Consider the following 14,718-nt stretch of genomic DNA (forward strand, 5'->3'; position numbering starts at 1 on the left):
CCTTCCTTCTTTCCTTCCTTCCTTCTTTCCTTCCTTCCTTCCTTCGTTCTTTCCTTCTTTTCTTCCACTATCTCTCTCCCTCCCTTTTTCCCCTCCTCCCTCCCTCCCTTCTTTCCTTCTTCCCTCCCTCCCTCCCTTTCTTTCTTCCTTTCTTCCTTAACAAATATTGCTGTGATAAATATCCTTACACAGAAATCTAGATTGGTGTCTACTTGTTGGAGACTGAATTATAGGTTGGGGATGGGGTACATGAGCCCTCCCCTCAAGGGGCTCCCATTCCACAGAGGAGGGGAACAGTGCATGCAGAGCTGGGGGTAGGGGGCACCTTTCTGGCCCCAGGGGTCAGGGGAGCCTATGTGTGAAATGACATTTGATCTCGGACAAAAGCTGGGATGTCATGGCTGCCCTCTGACCCGGGGTGGGGCCTGAGCAAGAGCAGGCTCAGCCACCCCTCACTCCTCCTGCCCCAGCTACCAAAGGCCTGCATTCCAGCACAAGCTCAGAGAGGCTGCGGTACCATCCTCTCAGCTGCAGGGCTGATGCAGAGACCTCTCCCACTCTGTTTCCTTCCTGTCCATCAACAGATGTTTGCTGGGGGAAAACTCCTCTTTGGGGGCCGTGTTTTGAATGGCTATGGCTTCAGCAAGAAGAATCTGCTGAAACAGATCTTTCGAGCTCGACAGGATTGCAAAATGGGTTACTTCCTGCCAGACAACTACAAATTCAGGTGAATCAGGAAACACTCAGGATGGGGGAGGTGTTAGGAGACAAGTTTTGGGGAGGGAAGGAGGTTGTGGGAGGAGAACTGGGGGGATGGGTGGGGCCAAAAGATGATTCTGGGAGGGGGCCAGAGATGGGGAGTGAGGCCTTCCTCTATGGCAGGTAAAAGCTATGGCAGGAGGGCTTTCCAGGGGGACAGGGGAGGGATGAGAGCAGGAGGCGAGGAGTGAGCAAGGCCAAGGTGTTGGTTTCTTTGGGACAGTGCACAGTTTCTGGGAGGAATAACGAAGAGAGGGGTTTGGTGAGCAGGAGCCCCAGCTACACCCTCTTCTGTTCCCCCACACTCCACCCGCAGCCTGTGCGCCTGCCCAACCCCACTTCTGCTTCTTTGCCAGTAGGGCCTCATAAACAATGAGCAAGTGTGGGGTGGTCCCGGCCTGGAGAAGGAAGGGCTGGCTTAAGCCTTCCACTAGCCTTCTGAGCGCTTATCAGCCAGGTGTTGCCAATCTGTTGAGCAACACCTGGGTCCAGCTCCTGTAAGCTGATCAAACATAGGTCTCTCAGCTCAAGTAGAATACAGCCTAGTCCAGGAAGGGACTGGGCTTTGAAGTTCCTGAAAGTTACACTAAGGAAACCTGAGCAGATTGTAGAATGCCTGGGCAGGAGGGTGCAGTTGAGGATGGGAGCCCTGCTCCACTTGCACCAGCTGAGGCTGTGCATCCATCAGATGGCTTCCCTGACCTCAGTTACTTGTCTCTACAGTGAGGATACTAACTGCCATCTCAGGGGGCTGCTGTGAGGAGTGCACAAAAGTATGACTGTTAAAGAGCTTTGTAGACTGTAAAGCAACGATGAAATAAGTGAAAGTGTTATTTAAAACCAGACCTGGAGCTGTCTGAGATTACGCCCTCAGAGCACCGAGTCTGGGCACCCTGACTGCCACAGAGAGTCCTCAGAGTCCTCAGTTTTCTAGGAGTCCTGACACCAGTCTCACCCCAGTGAGCTGAGTTTGTGTCTTGTCAGGTTGACTGCCTGGCCCTACTGAAGCTGGGGGGACACTCACACCAAGAGGCATCATGGAGGTAATGCCAAGTGACTCCAGTGCCTTGGAGCCCTCAGCAGAGAAGGCAGGATCGGGGGCAGCCTGTGACATTAGGAAGGGCAGATGCTGAAGGTGCAGAGAAGGACATGAGGCCTCATCTCCAGAGGTTCATGGACAACCCCAGGGAGAAAGACAGAGGGCAGCAGAGGCAGAGGGGGGAGGGGAGGAAAGGACATCATTGGGAGGGCCAAGCTGATGAGCTGAGGCCACACACAAAGGCATTTCAGAAACAGTGGGAAGATGGGACGTGCACACCTTAGTCTGTTCAGGCTGCTATACAAAAATGCCATGGACTGGGTGGCTGTAAACTGCAAACATTACTTCTCACAGTTCTGGAGGCTGGGAAGTCCAAGAGCAGGGTACTGGCAGATTTAGTGTCCTGCGAAGACCCTCTTGGCCTGTAGACAGCACTTTCTTGCTTAGTCCTCACACGGGAGAGGGGCAAGGTGGCTCTCTAGGCACTAATCCCAATCCCAAGGGCTCCACCCTCATGACCTGATCACCTCCCAAACACCCCACCTCTAAATACCATTGCTTTGTGGGGGTGGGGTGAGGATTTCAAAGTGTAAATTTTGGAGAGACACAATCCAAACCATAGCAGTGGGGGATGTCAAAGGTAGTTACAAAGAGATGTAGCTCTTATTTGGCTTCGGTTGGAAGACATTCTTTAATAGGAAAGGGCAGCCTATGCCTGACATGGGGGTGGGGGCAGTAAAAGGAGTCTGGCCCCCTCCCGTAGCTGTGTGGCCTGTGTATACCACTTACCCTGTGCTTCTGACTCAAGTGAAACTTAGTTCTCACTATACTGTGGGGATCCAGGGAGCCAGTACCTGGGAGTGTTGTCATGTCACTAACGTTACTAATAGACTACTAAGTGCAGTCATTCATGACATCATCATTATTATTAAAGTGACTTCTGGTCTCCTAATTCGTTACAGTCAAGGGTTCTGAACGGACTTAATGGTCTGAGTCAACAGTTTTCAACAATTTTTGAGGAATGGTAGGGGAAAAATCAGAAAACTAGATTTACAACACAAAGCAGTACACACACACAAAAGCAGAACCCTACAGGCAAGGGTGTGCTAGGTTCTTAAAAATGGAAAGGGGTAGATTCCTGAAACTGCAAACCAGCAGGACTCCTCCAAATTGTAGAATGGCTTGTTTGGCTGATGGTTCAAGAGTACTGAGGAGAAAAAGGGGAGTGGAATCTTTAATAAAAAATATTGCCATAGCAACAGTTCCTGTAATCTCTATATGTGAAACAGACCACCTTAAGTTATGCAGTGTAAAACCACACCATCATTTATTATTATCTCTCATGGTCCTAGAGCTGACTGGGCTCGGCTAAATGGTTCTTGTGTGGTGGGGGGGCCTCTGAAGCAGTTGCTGTCAGAAGTTGGCTGGGGCTGAGTCAGCTCAAAGGCCCCCTCACTACTCTGCCTAGTGGCCAGAGCAGCTGTCAGCCAGGATACTCACACATGGCTGCTCCAAGTGGCCTTGCCTTCCTCAAATACAGAGGCTGGGTTCCAAGAATGGGTGTCCTAAGACAGGGCTGGATAGAAACTGTCTTGCCTTTTGTAACTTAGTTCATAAGTCAGGTAGCATCACACACTCTGCTGCTTCAACAGCCCGTACTCAGGGGAGGGGACTCACACTCCACCTCCTCAAGGGGAAGGAGCATCAAAGAGCTTGTGGGTGTTTTTAAAGCACCCCACCCTCCATGCTCCTAGCAGGGTGACTAGATTCGTAGCCCCAATTACCTGGATTCCAGAAAGTTCCAGGTGAAAACTCACGGTGTCCCTTTAGATAAGGTGGGCACATGTGGCTCAGGTAGCAGCTTGTGCAGGGGCTCCCAGTGAGCAGGGTCCAGTGGCAGCCTGAGGGTGGACATCTGTGCACGGCCTGGCCGTACACCATGTGCCCTTGAGTGGGAAAAAATCAAAGCTCTGATATGCTCAGCTGCTAAGATGGTTTGGGAGGAGAAACAAATGTTCGCCTTTGGGTTTGAAAGGCTTACCCTCAGTGGCTGTTGAAGTCCCAGCCTGATTGACCATCACACTGAAAAATAGGCTTAGAAGTCAAAAGCACTAGTGTGGAGAGCAAAGGAAGGATTGAGCCTGGAGCTGCCATTTCGTCTCTGGGTCATCTGTGTCTGACAGCTTTGCATTTAGAGTTCTAGGAAGTGGGGGCCTTCACTGCCCCTTGGTGGAAATCACGTCTTCCTTACCCACAGTGTATTTCTGTGCCAGCATAAAGGGAGGATTCTAGGAAGGCATTCTGTGGAGGAAGGGAGGTGGGGAGAAGCGACTGGCCAACAGAATAAGCACAGGGAGGCAGGGCCAGGAGCCAACTCCAACCAGGCACAGGGCACCCAGGCCTTCTCTCTTCGGGGGAGCTGGCCACAGAGACAGTCCTCAGTCTTGGCCTGGCATCTGTGAAGTCAGTGTGGAGAGGCAGGGCTGGAACCAGGCAGAGGAACCAGCAGAGGAGTTTGGCTGAGGGTACCAGGAAGAAGGGCTCCCCACTGAGGCCCAAGAGCTCTGGCTGAGGCTGGGGTGGGCTCTCACCTAGTACATGGACTGGCTTCTGGCAAACAGCAGAAGGGTAGGGGCAGGTCCAGCCAAAGACCACTCCCCAGGGAGAGTGGATGGTGGCAGGCTTAGGGGCAGGCCCCAGACTCAGGCAAGCCCAGATGGCTGGGGCCACCTAGGGACAGAGGGCCCTTCCTGAGGAGCAGGCAGTGGCTTAGGAGGAGACTGCATGTCTCCTGCAGGTGTTAAACTGTGCCAGGTGGAGGGCTGGGTGACTCTGTGTCATGTGCCCTGAACATGCTACTTCCCTTCTTTGTGTCGTGGCTCATCCCTAGGGCTGGTGCCTGAGAGCCCTTTGAGAAATGCTTACTGAAGGATGACCTTGGGCTGATTTTCATCCCAGGGAGGCAGAGTTCAGGTCAATAAGAGGAAGTGCTGGCTGACAGCCGGAAGCATCCACTGATTGCCAGGCGACTTCTCACACCTCCAGTGGTAGGAAGCTCCTCCCTCCAAGGCCAATTTGATTTTTTGGCCTAAAAGTCAATGGCATTCCTTCAGCCTCATGTTCACACTGGGGATATGGAGGTGAGCAAGACCATGACCTGTACTGTATCACCTTGGCTGAGCCAAAGACTGGGCAATCCATGTGAAAAAGAGTGAACGATCTTAATTATAGAGAAATGCAAACCAAACCCACAATCAGATATCACCTATACCCATCAAGATGGCCACTATGAAAAAAAAAGAATAGAAAAGAAGAAAAACACAAAAACATTAGCAGCACTAATCACAGTAGCCAGAAGGCAGAAAGAAATCAATGGATGGATGGATGGTTAAAGAAAAGTGGTCTGACCACATAGTAGGATTTTTTTCCCCAGCCTTAAAAAGAAAGGAAACTCCGCTAGCTAGCACTGGGAGTGGATGGACCTGAGGACATTATGCTGAGTGAAACAAGCCAGTCACAGAAACACAAATGCCCTGGGACTCCACTTACAGAGCATCCCAGAGAAGCCAGATTCACAGAGACACAGAGTAGAAGGTGGGAGTCAGCGGCCAGGGGCTGGGGGACGGGGGTCTCACTGGCAGAGTTCCCATCTGGGGAGATGAAGCAGAGCTCTGCAGCGCAACCACGCAAATATACTTAACACTGGATACTTTTCAAGCATACAGTGTATACTTGAAAATGGCTAAGATGGTAAATTTTATGTTATGTGCTTTACAACCACAATTAAAAAGGGGTAGAGGGTGCTGTGTACTAGTGCCTGCTGCCGAGTGCAGGAGGAAGGGGGCTGCCCTCCTAAGCTGGTGAGCTGAGCTCCCAGGGTAGGGGCTGGCTCCTACCCACCCTCCCCACCTTCCCCACCCTGCACTGGCTGCCAGGAAGTCTCCCTCCTGCTGCACAGACCTGCCTATCTCTGTCCCTGTCCCACAGCCTGGAATTCTAATGTGAATGCTTCCCTACCTTTAGGCTTCCTGGGGTGCTCACATGCAACCTCCTTCCTCACTCATGGGCCCACCCAGGAGCCTCTCTGCGCCCTCGGTGGGCAGCCAGGCTGAGTTGGGGTAGGTGAAGAGGAGGAGCCTATGGGGTGGGCAGTGCACCCTCAAGGGGAGTGTCCATATCCTTGTCTTGGACCCCCCAGGACTGGGCTGAGTGGGTTGCCCCAAGATAAGGCCGACCCAAAGAAGGCTCTGGAAACAGCTGCCCAGCTGGGACCAGTACTGGCCTGGAGACTCGAGCTGCGTGAGGCTGGAGGCCCCTGTATCCCACCTAGCCTGTGCCTTCCTTCTGTAGCAGGTAGTGACCACCTTACTGGGCCCTGGGTCCACACCTGGCTTGGCCCCTCTCAATGCTCAGCCTTCCCCTCTGGGGCTTTTGCTGACATCCTGTGGCTCAGTCACCAGCACAGCAGAGAGGTAGGGACAGGGACAGCCAAGCGCTTGTCCTTGCTGGTGCCTAGTCTCTGAGACCCAGATGGGGGCCAAGCCACCAAACCATCAAAAGAGCTTCCTGGCAGTCAGTAGCTGATTAAGGAAGAACAGCCCTACACGCACAGGGTTGTACTGAGGATGTGGCAGCCTCACGCATCTGCACCGCGTCCACCTGCACATGACAATTGCTGGGCTCCCAGGCCTGCCTCAGGCTCAGGGAAGCCTAGGGAGGTCACACACTATTTGCTGTCCGCTAGTTGCTAGTCGCTATCCACTATTCACTATACGCTATTCGTTCCCTATTCGCTATTCGCAGGCCCCAAGGTGGGTCTGTGCCTGCCGGTCTGTGCCTGTGAAAAGACAGCTACTGCCCCACTGTGCTCACTTTCCTGTAGGGACTCGGTCCAAAAGGGACAGGGACTAGGCAGAGTGGTGACATGGGGAGGGGCTGACAGGGCAGGAAGGGCAGACCAGGCAGGGGAGCTGCTGACCCTCTTGGAAACATGAGGAGTCTCAGCCTGCCAGCAGCCAAGAGGGGACTCTCAAGACAGGGCACTACAGTACCTGAGGCAAATGAGGGTGTCCTGACCCCCAGCCAGGGCACTGCCTCCCTCCGGAGTGTGGCCAGAGCTGTGGGAGGTTTTGAGGAAAGTGATCAGTGAGCCGTGTTAGGGACAGTGGCTCTGGCTCTTTGTGGAAGATGTGGAGAGGCAAGACCAGCCCAGACTGAGAGCCTTTGCTTTGTCCCTCCATTGTCACACCCTCCGAAAGGCTGTTGTCCATCTGCCTAGGACCAGTGTCAACTAGTGGGCTGTCTCCTTGATGGCTACTTAGGTCCCAGGGGGTCAGTTCACCATCAGAGCCCAGGCATGCACTGGGCCTGGTGTCTGAGGCCCTTCACGAGTGTGTGGGGTGGAGGCGTCCGGTGATGCCCCTTTGCAGTGCTGTCCACAGGGCCTGGCATGGTGTAGCAAGCAAGGAGAGTAATGCCATGGGCTCCAAGCCCAGCTGTCAGAAGTGTGTGCATCTGGGAGGTGAGCTTCCTACAGAAAAGCCTCCCCAGGGCCCTGAGCTAGGAACCCCGGGTACAATGTGCTCACATTAGAGAAAGGGAGCCAAGGCCCAGGAAGGGCAGGGATGTGCCCCAGAGAGGCAGCGTGCCCGGGATGCACCACACACCAGGCCTCTGCCTTGCTGGGCCTTAGTCATCTCCTTATGGAAGGGAGGCTTAATTCTCTCTGGAGCATTCTGGTAGGAGTGAGCTGAGTGGGTCACAGGCTGTCATTGATGACTGAACTCAGTAATGACAAAGTAAATAAACCGCACCGCCTTATGTAAACTGTAACATGTCCAGGGGACTAAAGAGGACTTTGCAAACTGTCATGACATCTTTAAAAGACAAAGTCACATGCCCCATAAATCACAAAGGGCTTTGGAGGCCACTGTGTGCCCTGCAAACTAGAGAGCATCTTATAAACTACTGTGCGCCCTTACCAGCCGGCTCTTTGTGACAGCAGGGCACTCTGTAAGCTGTAGGGCACTCTAAAGTGCTCTGCAAACTGCAATTTACTTTCTACCTGCAAAGCACTTCCGAAAACACATGACACTCTGTCGAGAACAAAGTGCCTCATACGCTGCTGAGTGCTCTGTGTAACACAGACCATACTACAAACAGGGATGTGACCCACTAAAGACAGAGTGCTACATAAACGCCACTGTGATCCTCAAAATGCTTTGTAAGCTGTAGAGTGCTGTCCAGAGGGACAGAAGAGGGAAAACTCTTCAAAGCTGGGCACTGGTTAGCCCCCTACCTCTTGCCCGCTTCAGAAGAGGCGGGGAGGGGTGAGGGTACAGGGTCAGGAGACCAGGTCTCTCCTCCTATCCACTGTGCTGGGGCCCACACTCTTGTCAGCTGCACCTACCAGGACCTGTCCAGGGATGGTGCTAGGAAAGATACTGCTCTGCGGGGTGGCAGTTCACCAGCCCGAGGAAGCCTCCACTGAAGGATAAGCAAGTGCCGAGTAGGCAGAGGAAGGACTTTTGTGACTTGATCCCATAGGCATTAATGGGTGGGGGGGAGTCACTGAAGGTTCTTGAGCTAAGAGAGGCTTTAGACTCATGAACCTGGCAGGGACCGGATTTGAGCTAAGCAGGAGCAAATACCATGCATGATGGTGTTAAACCACCTCTCTCCTGGACTGGGGGCCTGATGGGGCTGAGTGGAAAGCAGTTCCCTTCCTGAAGTAGACCAGGGGCTCAGACAGGGTCTCGATGCCATGGGGAGGTTGGCTCCACCTCTGATAAATGCCTGTTCTTGCTGACACTTCCCTTTTCACTGAGTCAAGTACAAAGGCTTTGAAATTGCTGAAAGGACTGGTGTGTTACACACCCCTCAGTGGCCTTTGCTTATCCCTGACCATGGATGGTCTCAGTGTCAATCTCTAGATCATCCTTCCAGTGAAGCACCTGGCCAGTGTCAGCAGGGAAGGACAGGAGCCTTCCAGTCACCCCAGGAGCATGGCTGTATGCCCCCCCCCCCCGGCCTAGTGGTCAGTTTGTGGTCCTCTGATGTCCCCATCATTTGGTTCATTTGTTGGTTCACTAAGCACAGTAGGAGCTAAGATCAGATCCCTACCCCAGGTGATTGCAGAGCAGGTCCACAGGGCTGTGGCGAACTGTACACCATAATAATCACTGAGGCAGAGGTGTAAGTAAAGAGGACGGTGGAGGAAATCTCTCCTCCTTCGAGAGCTTGGAGGGCTTCACAGAGGAGGTGGCATCGGAGGCTGGCCTTGAAGACTGAGTAGAAGGCCTAGCAGAGAAGGAAAGGGAAAAGGCATTCCAGGTAGGGGCTAGGACAGGCAAGAGCATGGCATGCAGTAGGGACCTGTGACCAGGAGAGCTGCCAGGAGGGACTATTAGAAAAACATGATGGTAGTTTGGGGCCAAACTCTGACAGGCCTTGAGCTAGGCATCATGCTAGGGGCTTGAGCTTACCCCTGCAGGATGCCAAGGAGTCTAGGTGGGTTTTAAGTAGAGAAGACAAGGCCAGATGGAGGAGAACCGGCTCTCAGACAGCAAGGGGGTACACAGGGTGAGAGAGGGTAAGGCTAGAGCAGAGAGAACAGGGGTGAGGCCAGTGCCTGGGGTAGGGGGTGGGTTCAGATTGTCAGGACTAAGGGGCTGGCTGTAAGCTTGGGGACTGGTGTGTGCATTTAATCTTGGAGCCTAGATTAGGGCAGAGGTGCTCAGTAAATACTTGTAGGAATAGCTGAATGGATGAATGAATGAAATATTGGGGTTAGGGATCATGCTTCTTCCTGAGCCTTTTCCCCTGCACCCTCCAAGCACCCGGCACCAACTAGAGAGGCCAGAGTATAAGAGAGGCCCCAGAGAGTTCCCTCACCCTCCCTCCACTGTGTAAGATTAGAGAAGAGGCCACTTGCAGTCCAGGGGCCCTGACCAGAAGCTGGATCTGCCAGTACCTTAATTACAAACTTCCCAGCTTCCAGAACTGTGAGAAATTTCTGTTGTTACAAGCCACCCAGGCTATGATAATAGCCCAAAGACACAGGTACCCTAAACTGAGTGGCCTGAACAACAGAAATTATCTCAGTTCTACAGGCCAGAGTTTTGAGATCAAAATTTGGAAATGGGGCACATGCTCCGATGGCGCCAGGGAAAGATCTGCCCTCACTTCTCACCTTCTCACTTCTCAGTGAGGCCTCTCACCTCACTTCTGTGGTGTTTTGGTTTGTGGCAGCAGAACCGTGATCCCCACGTGGCACTCTCCCCATGTGCATGTCTGTGTCCAAATTCCCCCTTCCTACAAGGATTACCCATCAATAGGTTCCAGCATGACCTCATCTTAACTAAGTACATCTGCAATGACCCTATTTCCAAATAAGCTACACTCTGGGGTCCTGGGGTTTAGACTTAAACAGGTGAATCTGAGGGGACATTCAGCCCACAACACCACATGTGATGCCTTCCTTGCCTGCTGCCATTGCTCCTCCCTGGCTTTACGGAGCATTCCCACCCCCTGCAGGCATTTCCTCTGCTCGGTATCCCACACATAGGTATAGCTGACAGGTGAGTTAGGGCAAATCCAGCCCCAAACCGGGAAGCCGACCTGCAGCAGGTCACTGTGTCCCCAAGGTGGTTAGGTTCTCCCTCTCCCACCCTTGGAAGAAGATGCTCTTGTACCCTTGTGTCTCTAGGAGCCGAAACAGTGAAGGGACATTGTCAGGCATGCCTGGGCCCCTCTGGCTCTGCCCCACTGATCACTTCCCTCTTCACCCTGCCTCCCTTGCAGCATGTCAGCCTCCACCCAGAGCCTGGCCAACACTGAACCCATCAAGGTAGCCACATCAGAAGACGCCCAAGGAAGCTTCTCTTCGGTGGTCCTGGGAGACAAGGTGGAGAAGGAATATTCTCCTGAAGCTGAGAAGTAGGTGGTCACATTCTCTGGGGCTGGCAGAATGGGTGTGGCTCACAGCAGTGCCCAGCAAGGCCACTCTGTGGCTATGTGACCTTGGGCAAGTCACTTCTCCCCCAAGCATGGGTCATCTTCACCATCCCGACATCAGGCCTGTTTTGCCAACCCACTGTCCAGCTGGGCATAGCAGTGGCTCCCTGGGGCTGCTGGCAGTGGTGTGGCCTTTTGTACACCTTGTAGCAAAAACCGACCACCCAGAACAGTCAGTCTAAGAAGGGTGGAGACTGTCCTGCTGTGTCCCCACAAGGGACTTGCTGTACCTATCAAAAGTCCGCCAACTCCCTGGTGGTAACAGACTCGCTGGTGGTAATGGAAATGAATTGTGTTCTGCAAGGCCTGGAAACCTCATATTTCTCATGAAGATAAGAAAGCTAAACTGGGAGCATGTAGGAAGGTCACAGGTACCACCAGGACCCAGACAGACCCACCTGTGCACGGGAGGGGTCACACTCACCTCAGTCAGCTGGCCCAGGCCCTGGGCACTGTGCAAACCAGCCCTTCCCACCCACCCCCCCAAAAGCTGCTTCTTTCTTTTTTGATATTTAGAGGGAAAGAGCCTGAAGAGGAACAGATTCCTGTCAACAGAACCAGGAGGGGCAGTAGGAGGAGCATCAACTGGAAGAGACTAAACACTAAGAAGTGATACCACCCTGGTGGTCACCGAGCACGCTGGGCCCCAGCCTGGACCCCTGCCCAGCCCAGCACCCCAGTCTCCCAGCCCCTCCTGCAAGCCTCTATGTAATAAACGAGCTACCTCCGGTGTGTGGGTGAGGCCCTGGGGTAGGCTGGGGCTGGCCCAGCTCAGTCTGGCTCCTGCAAGGCCAGAGCCGTGATAAAATTGCTCTTGGCCGAGTCCTTGGAAACACCCATCCCCTGAGCCCAGAACTTCCTCTGTAGCCAGTTAAGATAGCCAAAGCACCTCCCCCTCCCAAGGACACAAACTGTCTCACCCCAAGGGGCCAAGCTCAATGACAGCATAATCCCTGGGGAAGCCTTGGGCAGGATTGAACTGTGCCCTCTTGCCCTTCACTAGGGGTAGGCTCAGAGTCAGGCCCAGGTAGGAAAGAAGGTAACAGAGAAAAGTGGAAAAAGGCAGAGGGATGGAGGTGGCATAGATAGAAGAGACAGGGAGGCAGGGAGCCTATGACAGGGAGAGAGTGGGAGGAAGGAGGGGAGAGAGAGGCAGAAACAAGAAGAGGAAAACGAAGCGGGCTGGAAGAGCAGGGACCCAGAGCCACACCCAGACAGCCCAGCAGCAGTGCCCTTTGGTGGAATGGATACCCCTCCATGAGAAGGCCTGAAGAATCCTGAGGCCTTAAGCAGCATCACAGGCCCTGAGACAGAAGCTCTCAGGCGTGCTTACTAGTCCCGTGTCCCAGACAGCACCAGGAGGGACATCAGAACACCAGCCAGCAGCTCTGGGCTTACTGTCTGGGGTTCACGAGAACCACTTCCCAGGAGCAGGAGCAGGAGCAGGAGCGAGGTGAGGGCTCTGGAGAGTTCAGACCCCGATCTGAGGGTGGCAGCTGGTGAGTGTCCCACACATAACAACTTGCACTGCCTCTGTGATGTAAGCTTTCTTAGTGTGAATTTTTTGAGGCTTAATTTTTATCTTTTGTATCATTCGAAGATGTTTTTTGAATTACACATTTGTCCTCCCAGAAATGGATTTGAAATGGCCTCCTATGTTCTTAAGGCTGCATCCTTTGATGTTTGTTAGGGGTCCTGGGGGGTCTAACCACTCTCTTCTCCTCCGCTTTGGAGCACAAGGACAGATGAGGATCAGAAGGCATCCTCCAACCCCGAAGGCAGGTCTCTGGTAAGGGTCGGAATGGAGACCTTGGTTCAAGCCTGAGCCTGTGATGAACGATGAAGCCTCTCACCTGCCCTGGATCTGACCCATGGGCCCTGTGCTCAGGGTGCTTGCATGGATGTGCCAAGCAGTCTGCATGTACACTTCAGCAGCTGCATGCTCTGGCAGACCATCTCTGAGAGGCAGCACTGGCCCTGCCCAGGGTGCTCTCCACACTGAAGAGGGCAAAAATGAGTGGCCCATGGGCAAGGACAGGGTGGAGGGCAAGTCCAGTGAATGTCCAGTGCTACATAACCAAATTTCCCTTCCCTGGGGAGAAGGGAAACAAGGAGAAGCCCCTGCCCCATGGAAACACCAGGAGAGGATAACACTTCACCCTCAACAGGATCCCCAACAAATCAGACATGATAAAAAAGCTGCTAGTTCAACTGAGAAAGTCATAAACTCCTGTCAGGTTAGAGTAGTTGGATTTCTCAAGTTCCCTCCTGTTGTCATTGTCTTTGGATTTAGGAAGGTCCAAGTCTTTCTAAGGCAAGAAAGTATGGCCTGCTTCAAGTGGATACTCTGGAGATAAGTAAACGCATGGCACGTGCTATTGCTGCCTAACCCCAGGCCTTTGCAGGCATCATTAATCAATCACAACACTCTGAACCTCAGTGATGCCATCTCAGCACAAAGATCCATGTAGCCATTACCAATTGACTACCAGTTTTTGTCATCCATGGAGCATTCCTTTCCTCTCCCAAGACTCAGTTTTTAGGAAGTCTTCTTGGAGGAATTGAGGGTGGGGTTAGAGCCAAAGCCTAAAACATAGCTTTTGTTAGGAAGCCTTGCTGTGTGTTGTCTGTGCCTAAGTCCATGACATCTGATTACTCACCTCCCAGGTATTCAGCCCATCAGGAAGACACGTAATGATAAGTAGCCCCATAGACTGTGGGAAATGGAGTCAGGGTCTCCCCTTATCACTGAGCGCCCTTCCCCCAATTCTTATTCAGGCTGACCCAGTGGAAGGTCCAGGAGAGGGAAAGACTATGACTAGAGTCAGCAACAAAGAAAATTGAAATGAGAAGGAAAACCAGGAGGTGGGGTATTCGACTTCTCACAATATTAAAAAAGGGACCAGATGCAGGAAGGCTTCCATATAGTCATCACGTCGTGGTAGCACTGGGGAAGGTCCCTAGTGCTAAACCCACACGCTGTACTCCATCCCTCAGAATAGAGGTGCACCCAGGGCTGGGGAGAGGTTCTGGAAGGACATAAGATAGTCCCCAGCAATACTATGGACTAAATGGCCTGCAAACACCATCTTGTTACAAAGTACATGGAAATGTGGGGTGATAAAAATCAAATGCTCCTATAATTTGCATTATTGGATCTCATAAGGCAATATGGAAAATCCTCAGGATAAACACCAAAAGGCAGTGGGGGAAGCTGAGTGATAAATACTTGTCTGATCAACAAAGGTGACACGCTAGTCTTTTCAACAAATGGTGCTGGAACAACAGGACATCCATGTGGGAGAAACTGTAATTGATCTTCACCTCACACCATTTGCAATAATTTATTTCAAATGGATCATCAAAAAAAAAAAACCCACTTCCCACCCCCACCCAAAAAAATAAAATGGATCATCAACCTGAACTTAAGAGTAGAAATTATAAAGCTTCTAAAAGAAAACACAAAATATTTGTGATTTTTAAGTGAGGAAAATATTTCTTAGGATAATAAGAAAAAAAATGAAAAGAAAAACAGGACCCGACTTTACCTCAATTAAAAACTTCTGGTCTTCTAAAAACACCTTTAAGAAAACATAGGCCAGGTGTGATAGTTCATACCTGTAATCCCGGTACTTTGAGAAGCCAAGGCAGGACGAGCATTTAAGCCCCAGGAGTTCAAGATCAGTCTGGGCAACATAGGGAGCTCTGTCTCTAGAAAATAAATAAAGAAATAAACAAGAAAACATAAAGGTACACCTCAAAGTGGGAGAAAAAATATAAATTCCTAGATAAAGAACTCATAACTCAAGAAGAAAACACCCCTATTTAAAAAAAAAAAAATGGGCTCGGAGCCTATAGCTCAACCGGCTAAGGCGCCAGCCACGTACACCTAAGGTGGCGGGTTC

General features: G+C 52.0%; 1 protein-coding gene across 1 annotated transcript in view; it reads left to right on the plus strand.

Annotated features, from left to right (window-relative positions):
- CUNH3orf20 (chromosome unknown C3orf20 homolog) overlaps positions 1-11,444 on the plus strand; it is an 86,719-nt gene extending 75,275 nt beyond the window's left edge. Inside the window, exons 13-15 of the mRNA XM_003796268.2 lie at positions 585-727; positions 10,601-10,735; positions 11,330-11,444. Of these exons, the coding sequence (XP_003796316.2) occupies positions 585-727; positions 10,601-10,735; positions 11,330-11,426 (375 nt within the window). The 3' untranslated portion in view covers positions 11,427-11,444. The remainder of the gene's footprint in view (positions 1-584; positions 728-10,600; positions 10,736-11,329) is intronic.
- The last annotated feature ends 3,274 nt before the right edge of the window (positions 11,445-14,718 follow it).

The sequence above is a fragment of the Otolemur garnettii genome, unplaced genomic scaffold (assembly GCF_000181295.1).
Source record: "Otolemur garnettii isolate 467f Iridium unplaced genomic scaffold, OtoGar3 scaffold00101, whole genome shotgun sequence".
Classification (NCBI taxonomy): Eukaryota; Metazoa; Chordata; class Mammalia; order Primates; family Galagidae; genus Otolemur; species Otolemur garnettii.